The 12,093-nt window shown below is 38.2% G+C and overlaps 1 protein-coding gene across 4 annotated transcripts in view; it reads left to right on the plus strand.

The window, feature by feature from the left end:
* Nucleotides 1–12,093, plus strand: part of LOC104236527 (rho GTPase-activating protein REN1-like) — a 76,333-nt gene that overhangs the window by 38,450 nt on the left and 25,790 nt on the right. For all 4 annotated transcript variants that reach the window (XM_070162730.1, XM_070162731.1, XM_070162729.1 and 1 more), the window contains 4 exons: nucleotides 2,312–2,367; nucleotides 2,468–2,537; nucleotides 3,138–3,222; nucleotides 5,377–5,620. In XM_070162730.1, the coding sequence (XP_070018831.1) occupies nucleotides 2,312–2,367; nucleotides 2,468–2,537; nucleotides 3,138–3,222; nucleotides 5,377–5,620 (455 nt within the window). The remainder of the gene's footprint in view (nucleotides 1–2,311; nucleotides 2,368–2,467; nucleotides 2,538–3,137; nucleotides 3,223–5,376; nucleotides 5,621–12,093) is intronic.

The following is a 12,093-nucleotide window of genomic DNA, read 5'->3' on the forward strand; positions in this document are numbered from 1 at the left end:
CGGAGATTAAATTGAAAGAAAAATCTAGAGTATGCTTGACATTTTGAAGAACTACCGTTGAACCCTTATTAGTTTTCAAATAAATTATGCCAATACCAAACACCTTAACCTCACTAGTATTGCCCATCTTTAACACTCCAGAGTCAATAAGAGTATTAGATGAGAAAAAGTCTTTTCTTGGTGTGACATGTGAGGTAGCTCCAAAATCTACTATCTAGCTCGTCTCATGGAATACCAAATTGATGACGTTTTCATCATAAGCAAAAAGAAGGTCATCTCGAATAATAGCAGCAACATTGTTCTCGTTATTTTTAACTTTCTTTCCTTCTCTACCGTCTTGCTTCAACTTTTGGCAGAATCTTTTGATTTGTCCTTTCTTGCCACAGTGGTTGCACGAATAATTATGATATTTGGACCTTGACTTACTTCTGCTTTTACCTTTGTTCCTCGAACATCTTGTTCTATCTCTCCCCCGGTCATAACATCATCTTGTGAGGATGAATCCTAAAATTTTCTCCTTACTTCCTCGTTCAACACACCACTCTTGGCATATTCCATGGTCACCTTGCCACTAGGAGCTGAATTTGTCAAAGAAACACAAAGTCTTTCCCAAGAATTTGCACAGTATTAACAAGCCAAAGTCCTTGTATCTCATCTTCAAAATTAACTCCCATTCCAGATAGCTGATCAAGGACACTCTAAAAATCATTTATATGATCAAAGATATGACTGCCCTCCTTGTATTTAAAGGTCATCAATTGCTTTAGCAGGAACAACTTCCCAGTTTTTGAAGCATAAAGAGTCTCTAGCTTTTCCCATAATGATCTCGCATGTGTCTCATTCACAATATGGTTGCGAACATTGTCTTCAACCCATTTTGTATATATCCATATACTTGCTGGTATTCGAAATCACAATCTTCATCAGATATACTCTCGGGTTTATAAGCTGCAAAAATGGGTAGATGCATCTTCTTCACAAACAACAAATGATTCTCCAAATATTATAATTGCCCTCATTTACACATACCATCTTGTTCATCTTTGCCTCCATTACGTAAAACCCCAGATAAATAGCCAAGACTCTGATACCATTGTTATGTCGAGGAAGAAGCAAACCCGAAAATAAAAGCGATAATGAACACCAAATTTTAACGTGGAAAATCCTTCAAATCGAAGGTAAAAACCACGTGACCACAAAGATCCAAAAGGCTCTACTATAACAATAAAAGGGTTAAAAAGTTCTCCAAATTGGCTACACAACAAGTGCCAGATACGGAGCAACAATAGCAACAATAAATCAATTGAAGAAAGAGGAGAAATAAAAAAAACGGAGTAGCTATCAAGGCTCAAAATCGGTTGCTACATGCCTCCAAATCCGATCTCCGCCATTCAAATCAAAAACCAAGATGTTAGGAACACTCTGTCAAAATTTCAGCCTGATCCAACAGTGAACGAATCGAAAAACATAATTTGAAGCTGGCTAGTAGGAATAAACTCTGCAGCAAAACGAATTCTTTTTCTTTTTTCTTCTCTCTAGATGGAAGTTCTCTCAAAAACCACTCTTATGTGCTAAAATCTTTCAAAGACTTATATTAATGATCATAGAGCAATTCTCCAAGGTTGCTCTATTTATAGATGATGAGCGGTGTTTTTTCTTGTAGCCAAAACGAACTTCAAATAGGAATAAAAATCAAATCTAATTCTGAATAGGAATGGAAACTAAAAGAGAATAGGATTAGGCCATTAGGCCTTTGGCTGGACAACATGGGCATGGCCCAATACATTCCATACACCTCTGTGAGCTAGTGAGTGAAGGTGGCTTTTTATATGTTTATTTTACGTTATTCCGTGAATATGATCTTAGCTGGGTTAGATGCTATACAATTGCTAGTCATATAGCCGTTGTTTTTTTTTTCCTTTTGATAAACTAATCTTTGTAGCTTATAACCCGAATATATACTTGTTAATCCCCGGTGTACACTTTCTGCTGGACATTAAGGCACAAAGAGTTCTTTTACCCATAATTTTCTTTTTTTTCTTTCTTTTCATTTGAGTATTGTTGTCTGAATTTTCTGAATTTAAGTGAAAAAATATTAATGTCTCATGTTTTTTCTGTACCATCTTGGTACCAGTTTAATAAAATCTTTTACCTTATCAAAAACAAAAGATTAATATCTCACATGTTCCCCTGGACCATTGATGTGATGCATCAAATTTTAGGAATTATTTTCTCAATTTAACAAAACATTCTAGCCCATGTTGCATATACAACTGAAATGAAATTTACTTAAATCATTTTTTTAACTCAGGGAATAGTGAGTTTTCTCCTGATGAGGATGCACATGTTATTGCTGATTGTGTCAAGGTATATCCTTCTAAACCTAAGTAAATAGGGAAACTCTTAGGTTAGATATTTGTAGCCATTTCCTTCTACAATTGCTAACTTCTCTGCTAAATTTCTTCAGTACATTCTGCGGGAGTTACCGTCATCTCCAGTTCCTGCATCTTGCTGCAATGCCCTCCTGGAAGCATTTCGTAAGTTTTTCTTTTTTATCTCAATGCTGGGTTCCTTTGGACCCTTTATTTCCTTCTTGATGTAACCGAGATCATATAGAAGAAAGAAGAAGAAATGTTTTTCATACTCCCTCCATCACATTTTATATGACATTGTTTAACTAGGCTTTAAGATGCTAATATGAATTATACATTGTATTAGTGATAGTGGAACTAAATATTAAATCGTAATGTTTGTTTGATACAGAAGACATCACATAAAATTTTGAAATTGTTTACTTGAATTCTTGAAATTTGGTAAAAGTTGTATAGTAATAGGATGGTGTCAAACATTTTGAGGCGTTCCAGAAAAACAAAAGTGTCATAAATTTGAAACTTGTATATATCACTACTTGACTACTGTCTAGGCTTATTGTAAAGGTTCTGCATAATAATACTCTCTTCATTGAATATATCAGTTCTAGGCTAATATGCTTTCTCTGTTGATTAAATTATTTCAAGATATTTTGAGGATTCATCATGTATTGGCTAGTTTTATGCTGGTATTTAGCCTATCGCAACCCTCCTCTTTTATTCTGGCGTGAGCAAGCTCACACTGGCAGAGTTTATGATCATTTTCAGGAACTGAGCGTGTCAATCGAGTCAATAGCATGCGGTCAGCCATATGTGAGACGTTTCCAGAGCCAAATCGTCGCTTGCTGCAGAGGTTCTTATTACATCTTATCGATTTTATCTGATATTTTCATCTGATGCTTCACGGTTTGTTGGTTCCCATATACCTCATTCTATTATAATTTTTGGTGATGTCACCATAACTGCTCCTCCTTCTGACTATTTCATTTTCAAGTACGTAACTTTGAGTTTCCAGTCGAGCTTTATGCATGTAGATATTTATAGAATTGCTAGATACATGTTTAGATATCTATGCTCTTCTCAATGCTGTTAGATTTGCAATCTTTTTTTGCTTTGATTCTTTTGAATCAATTGATTGAACAACTCTTATGGGACTGTGAGAAAGCACGGGAGAAAAATATATTATTGATGTTTTAACTATATTACAATGAACCCTATTTATAAGTATACATAATACATAACCTACTCCTATTACATAATACAGGACTAGGACTGATTATATACATTCACATAACTATCTAACATTCCCCCTCAAGCTGGTATATATAAATTATATGTACCGAGCTTGTTACATATGTAACTAATACGAGGATCAGTAAGGGACTTGGTGAAAATATCTGCAAGCTGATCATTCGACTTCACAAACTATGTAGCATTATCTCTCGAGAGTATCTTTTCTGTGACAAAGTGACAGTCAATCTCAATGTGTTTAGTTCTCTCATGGAACACTAGATTTGATGCAACACTATCTGTTTCTTCTCAATGTGTTTACCTACCTCAGCTAACATGCCATATATCCTATATGTTAGCACCAGGTACACTTCTCAGTTTCTTATTTGTCCACATGTCATCATCCACATTAGCTATTACGTCAACACTATCTGCTTAGTCAGCTTGTCATGTCAGCCTCTTGGCCTCTTGAGCAACAACAACAATAACAGATACTGTCTCAATCCCAAACTAGTTGAGGTCGGTTGGAATGAATCCTCAATGACCATGTTTCTCCATTTAAATTAATATCAGGCCATCAGTATACAAAACAAGAAAAATAAAAAGTGCTAGAAGTTCTCTTTGCCGTCCACATTAGCTATTACGTCAACACTATCTGCTTAGTCAGCTTGTCATGTCAGCCTCTTTGCCTCTTGAGCAACAACAACAATAACAAATACTGTCTCAATCCCTAACTAGTTGAGATCGGTTATAATGAATCCTCAATGACCATGTTTCTCCATTTAAATTAATATCAGGCCATCAGTATACAAAACAAGAAAAATAAAAAGTGCTAGAAGTTCTCTTTGCCTTATCAACAATCAAAATTTTACAGTAAGTCATTAGAAAGGGTATTTGCTCCACTTAAAATCATCATCCCATTTTATAGCTTCCTCATCACCTCGTCGCTACTGTTTTTCATTGACTACCTTGATATACTTTGTTCTTCCCAAGACCCCTAATAAAGGATTAGCTGATGTGGCACAACACCAAACAGTAGCCGAAAACTGCCACTTTCTTTTTCTTGTAGAACTTAAGGATTGGTGACCTGTTGGAATATCCCAATTCATTGTCACTAGGTCTGAAAATCAAACATTTTACTTGTCAAGCTCAGAACCTAAATTACTTGATTTTGTTCACAATTGGCATGCATCACAATCTAACCCTCGATCTATGGCCATAGGGTCAGTCAAATTGAATAGACAGGAACAATTAATTAAATGCCAATTAGCACGGTCCTCTCAGAAGCAGAGGTTAGGGCTTGGTGCTAATGTCAAAGACTCGTATGCTCAGGGGTGCGTCAAGAATATGTCCTGGTAGGATATTCTAGAACATTGTATTTTAATTAGGATATTGCTTTGAAGCAAATAGTTTGAAAATAATGTAACATACTTATTAGAGTAGTCTAACAACTACTACACTTGAACTGAGTTTATTCGTCAAGAAAGCAGTTTTTCTCTCTCCTCATTCAACAATCCTATTTCAGTTCAATCTGAATCATAAGTGACTGTAGACAATGAACGATTTTGTCTTTATAGGCGAAATGCAGGTTAAGTTTGACATGTTAGCAAAACTCAAGCTAGTATTGTTCCTCTATTATCAAGCTTGCTAACTGGTGAACTGAAGTTTTGGATATTTTAACTTGTAAAAAGAAAAGAATAGTTTTGGACTTTCAGCTTCTCCTGGATTATTGTATACTTTGTAAGTCTTACATGATGTTTTTCCATGTGTGCATCAGGATTCTTATGATGATGCAGACTGTGGTTTCTCACAAAACTAAGAATAGAATGAGCACACCAGCAGTGGCAGCTTGCATGGCACCTTTACTTCTTCGCCCACTTCTAGCTGGAGAATGTGAGATGGAAAGTGATTTTGCAATGGGCAGTGACGGCTCTGTTCAACTTATACAGGCAGCTGCTGCAGCCAACCATGCTCAAGCTATTGTTATCACATTGCTAGAGGAGTATGAAAAATTGTTTGCGGTAAAGTTTATTTTCTCATCTTCATTTCTGTAGTGAGAAGTATAACACGGAAAAGTTTTATTAATTATGTCTAAAGTATTGTACAATGCCCTCTTTATATACAGTGATTACATAATAATAGGTATCTACTTCCCGATGTGGGACACTATACATTACTAGCTATTTAACACTCCCCCTCAAGCCGGTGCATATAAATCATATGTACCGAGCTTGTTACAACAACAACTAATAGGAGAACCTGTATGAGACTTGGTAAAAATATCTCCAAGCTGATCATTCGACTTCACAAACTTTGTAATAATATCTCTTGAGAGTATCTTTTCTCTGACAAAGTGACAGTCGATCTCAATGTGCTTAGTCCTCTCATGGAACACCAGATTTGATGCAATATGAAGAGCGGCTTGATTATCACACGCCAGTTCCATCTGGCTCATTTTTCCGAACTTCAACTCCTTGAGCAACTGCTTGATCCAAACTAACTCACACGTTGCCATAGCCATTGCCCGATATTCTGATTTTGCGCTAGATCAAGCAACTACATTCTGTTTCTTGCTTTTCCAAATTACCTCCTACTAGAACAATAAATCCGGACATAGAACGTCTATCAGAAGGTGATCCTGTCTAATCAACATTTGTTTATTCAACAATCTGCTCATGGCCTCGATCCTCGAATAGTAATACTTTCCCTGATTTTATATATCAAAGAATGCGAACAACTGCATCCCAATGACTATTACAGGGAGAATCCATAAACTGACTTACAACACTCATAGGAAAAGAAATCTCAGGTCTAGCCACTGTGAGGTAATTCAATTTGCCAACCAACCTCCTATATCTCGTAAGATCACTAAAAGGCTTCCTGGCAGATGATTCGGATCCATAGGAGTGTCCACAGGTCTACAGCCTGTCATTCATGTCTCCTCAAGAATGTCTAAGGCATACTTTCGTTGAGAGATCATAATACCTGAGCTAGACTAAGCGACCTCACTACCCAGAAAATACTTTAATCTGCCCAGATCCTTAGTCTGAAAGTGCTGAAAGAGATGTTGCGTCAACTTAGTAATACCATTTGATCATTGCCGATAATAACAATATCATCAACATAAACCACAAGATAAATATAGAGATTGGAAGTAGAGTGTCGATAAGACATAGAGTGATCAACTTCACTATGAGTCATGCTGAACTTACCAAACCAAGCTCGGGGAGAATGTTTCAAACCATAGAGTGACCTGCGCAATCGGCATACAAGACCACTGGACTCCCTTTGAGCAACAAAACTAGGTGGTTGCTCCATATAAACTTATTTCTTAAGATCACCGTGGAGAAAAACATTCTTAATGTCTAACTGATAAAGAGACCAATGACGAACATCAGCCATGGACCAAAAGAGGCGAACAAATGCTACTTTAGCCACGGGAGAGTAAGTGTCGCTATAATGAAGCCTCAATACCTGTGTGTATCCTTTTGCAATAAAACGAGCCTTAAGCTGCCCAACCTGACCATTCAGGACATACTCGAAGGAAGAGGAATAAGCTCCCAAGTGCCATTCGCATGTAAAAGAGACGTCTCTTCAACCATAGCATGTCGCCATCCTGGATGAGATAGTGCCTCACCTGTAGACTTAGGGATGGAAGAAGTGGACAAAGATGATACAAATGCATAATGAGGCGATGACAAACGATGATAACTTAAACCGACATAATGGGATTAGGATTAAGTGTGGATCGTACACCTTTTCGAAGTGCAATTGGTGGATAGGAGGAGACGAATCCGTAGTAGGTGCAGAATCTGATGCAGGACGTGAATCATCTGGGCTTGATGCTGGACGTGGACGACGATGATAAATCAAGAGTGGTGGTCTTGTGGCTGGGGATGTAGGAGGAGCAACTATAGACTCCTCAAAAATCTGTATAGGTAGTCGTGGTTGTGGTGGTGCTATGGATGTGGATTCCTCACAAGTAGGTACAGGTAAGACCTCAGCTATATTAAGATGATCAGAAGAAGTAAAGTAAGATTGAAACTCAGAAAATGTGACATCAGTTGACATAAGATAGCTACGAAGGTCAAGTGAGTAGCAGCGATACCCTTTTGAACCCAATAATAACGAAGGAGCAAACACGTAAGAGCACGAGGAGCTAAGTTATTTTTTCCGGGAGCTAAGTTGTGAATAAAACATGTACTTCCAAAAACACGAGAAGAAATAGAGTATAAGGGTGATTTAAAGAATAATACTGAATGTGGAATCTGATTTTGGATAACAGATAAAGGCATCCGATTAATCAAGTAAGCTATAAGAACTGCATCGCCCCAAAAACACAGCAGAACATGGGACTGAACTAGAAGTGTGCAAGCGGTTTTAATGAGATGCCTATTCTTTCAATGCTACCCGATTCTGCCGAGGGGTATACAGACAAGATATTTGATGGATAATTGTTTGAGAGGTCATAAACTACTGAAACTGAGAGGACAAGTATTCTAAAGTATTATCACCACGAAAAGTGTGAATAGAAACACCTAATTTGTTTTTAATTTTAGCAAAAAAAATCTTGAAGATAGAAAACAACTCGGAACGATCTTTCATTAGGAAAATACAAGTACATCTTGCATAATCATCAATGAACTAACTCTACTAAGCCCCCATATATTAGAATGAACTAAAGAAAAAATTGAATCTGAACGACTCTCAACACTACGCGGAAAGATGGCTAGGCTATGTTTCCTGTGAGAATGCATGGGAGAAAAATATTATATATTGATTAAAGTGTTGTACAACCCTATTTATATATAGTAATTACATAATAATAGGTATCTACTTCCCGATGTGGGACACTAAACATGACTAACTACTTAACACTCCCCCTAAAGCCGGTACATATAAATCATATGTACCTAGCTTGTTACAGATGTAACTAATACGAGAACCAGTAAGAGACTTAGTGAAAATATCTGCTAGTTGATCATTCGACTTTACAAACTTTGTAATAATATCTCCTGAGAGTATCTTTCTCTAACAAAGTGACAGTTGATCTCAATGTGTTTAGTCCTCTCATGGAACACTGGATTTGACGCAATATGAAGAGCAGCTTGATTATCACACACCAGTTCCATCTTGCTGATTTCTCCGAACTTTAACTCCTTGAGCAACTTCTTGATCCAAACTAGCTCACACGTTACCATAGCCATGGCCCGATATTCGGCTTCGGCGCTAGATCGAGCAATTACATTCTGTTTTTCGCTCTTCCAAGTGATCAAATTACCTCCTACTAGAACACAATATCCAGATGTAGAACGTCTATCAGAAGGTGATCCTGCCCAATCACTATCTGTGTACCCAACAATCTGCTCGTGGCCTCGATCCTCGAATAGTAACCCTTTGCCTAGAGCTGACTTTATATATCGAAGAATGCGAACAACTGCATCCCAATGACTATCACAAGGAGAATCCATAAACTGACTTAAAATACTTACAGGAAAAGAAATGTCAGGTCTAGTCACTGTGAGGTAATTCAATTTGTCAACCAACCTCCTATTTCTAGTAGGATCTCTAAGAGGCTCCCCCTGTCCAGGCAGAAGCTTAGCATTCGGATCCATAGGAGTGTCAACAGGTCTACAACCCATCATTCCAGTCTCCTCAAGAATGACTAAGGCATAAATAACAATACCTGAGCTAGACTGAGCGACTTCAATACCTAGAAAATACTTCAATCTGCCCAGATCCTTAGTTTGAAAGTGCTGAAAGAGATATTGCTTCAGATTAGTAATACCATCCTGATCATTGCCAGTAATAACAATATTATCAACATAAACCACCAGATAAATACACAGATTAGGAGCAGAATGTCGATAAAACATAGAGTGATCAACTTCACTACGAGTCATGCCGAACTCCTGAATAACTATGTTGAACTTACCAAACCAAGCTCGAGGGGATTGTTTCAAACCATATAGTGACCTTCGCAATCGGCATACAAGACCACTAGACTCCCCCTGAGCAACAAAACTAGGTGGTTGCTCCATATAAACTTCTTCCTCAAGATCACCGTAGAGGAAAGCATTCTTAATGTCTAACTGATAAAGAGGCCAATGACGTACTGCAGCCATGGACAAGAGAAGACGAACAAATGCTACTTTAGCCACGGCAGAGAAAATGTCACTATAATCAAGCCCAAAAATTTGAGTGTATCCTTTGGCAACAAGACGAGCCTTAAGACGATCAACCTGGCCATTCGGGCCGACTTTGACTACATAAACCCAACGGCAACCAACAGTAGACTTACCCGAAGGAAGAGGAACAAGCTCTCAAGTGCCACTCGCATGTAAAGCAGACATCTCCTCAATCATAGCCTATCGCCATCCTAGATGAGATAGTGCCTCACCTGTAGACTTTGGGATAGAAACAGTGGGCAAAGATGATATAAAAGCATAATGAGGTGATGACAGACGATGATAACTTAAACCGACATAATGGGGATTAGGATTATTGGTGGATTGTACACCTTTGCGGAATGCAATTGGTTGACTAAGAGGAGACAAGTCCGCAGTAGGTGCAGAATCTGATGCAAGACGTGAATCACCTGGGCCTGATGCTGGACGTGGACGACGATGATAAGTCAAGAATGGTGGAGCTGCAGAAGGTTGAACTGGACTAGGTGGTTGAACTAGACTAGGTGGTGGAGTGGCAACTGGAGCAGTAGGTGGTAGAGCTGGAGTTGTAGAGGAAGATGAATGGGAGATAGAGACTGAATCTCCAAAAGATGAACTCGTAGCACCTCAGAAATATCTATGTGATTATCTAGACCTCTGAAGTATGATTGGGTTTCAAAGAAGGTAACATCAGCAGACATAAGGTACCAGAGGTCAGGAGAATAGCATCGATACCCCTTTTGCTTTCTCGAGTAACCCAGAAATACACACTTAAGAGCACGAAGAGCTAACTTATCTTTTCCTGGAGTAAGGTTATGAACAAAACACATACTTCCAAAGACACGGGGTAGAAGAGAGAACAAAGGTAAGTGGGGAAACAAGACAGAATGGAACTTGATTCTGGATAGCTGAAGATGGCATACGATTAATAAGATAGCAAGATGTAAGAACTGCATCCCCCTAAAAACGCAATGGAGCATGAGATTGTATGAGTAGGGTACGAGCAATTTCAATAAGATGTTTATTCTTTCTTGAGCTACCCCATTTTGTTGAGATGTGTACGGACAAGATGTTTGATGAATAATCCCATGAGAGTTCATAAACTGCTGAAATGGGGAAGACAGATACTCTAGGGCATTATCACTACAAAATGTGCGGATAGAAACCACAAATTGATTTTGAATTTCAGCGTGGAAGGTCTGGAAAATAGAAAATAACTCAGGCTGATTTTTCATCAAAAATATCCAAGTGCACCTGGAATATTCATCAAATGAAACTGACAAAGCAGCGAAATCCTAAGGTAGAACTGACCCGACTAGGACCCCAAACATCTAAATGGACTAAAGTAAAATGTGACTCTGCTCTATTATCAAGACGCCGAGGGAAATGTGAGCGGATATGCTTACCGAGCTGACATGACTCACACTCTAGAGTGGACAAGTGAGATAAGCCAGGTACTATTTTCTGAAGTTTTGACAAACTGGGATGTCCCAACCGTTTATATAATAAATCTGGTGACTCGGTAAAGGGACAAGTTATTGAAGGAAGACTAGATGTGAGTCCATGTGATTTTGCAAGGATAAGGTAATAAAGTCCATCTGATTCACGTCCGGTACCAATGATTCGCCTCGTACTGCATTCTTGTATAAAAACAAGGTCATCAACAAAAAAAACAGCAGATTTAAGTGATATGGCTAAGCGACTAACGGTTATGAGATTAAAAAGACTACCGAGAACATAAAGAACAGAATCTAAAGGTAAGGAAGGAAGTGGACTTGTTTGACCTATTGCAGTTGTCATGGTTTGAGACCCATTGGCTATTGTAACTGTTGGAAGCAATTGAAAATATGAAATACTAGTGAAAAGAGATTTGTTACCAAAAATATGATCAGATACACCTGAATCAATGACCCAAGACTCAGAAGTTGAAGATTGGAAGACACAAGTCACACTACTATCTGTTTGAACAGCGGAAGCTATCCCTGAAAATGTGTGTCTACATGTTTTGTACTGAAGGAACTCAATATAATCCGGTAAAGAAACCATCTGGATTGGATTCAATGCATTGGATCCAATGGATTGTGAGTTAAAGGCTTCAGATATGAGTGCCATTATAATGTTGCACTAGAAAAAGCAAATTTTTTCTGAAAAGTACTGCTCACGACCGAAAAATCACTATTCACGCTGGATAAATATAAAAGTCGTCAGAATTTGATTTAAATTGGATGGGTAGGCTCGGAATTGCAAGGTGAACAAGCTGTCCTGAAGAGTTGTTGCCAAAAAATGGCTAGAAGGTGCCCCACGAGCCAGCGCGTGACGTCGGAACT

The sequence above is a fragment of the Nicotiana sylvestris genome, chromosome 11 (assembly GCF_000393655.2).
Source record: "Nicotiana sylvestris chromosome 11, ASM39365v2, whole genome shotgun sequence".
In the NCBI taxonomy this organism is placed as follows: Eukaryota; Viridiplantae; Streptophyta; class Magnoliopsida; order Solanales; family Solanaceae; genus Nicotiana; species Nicotiana sylvestris.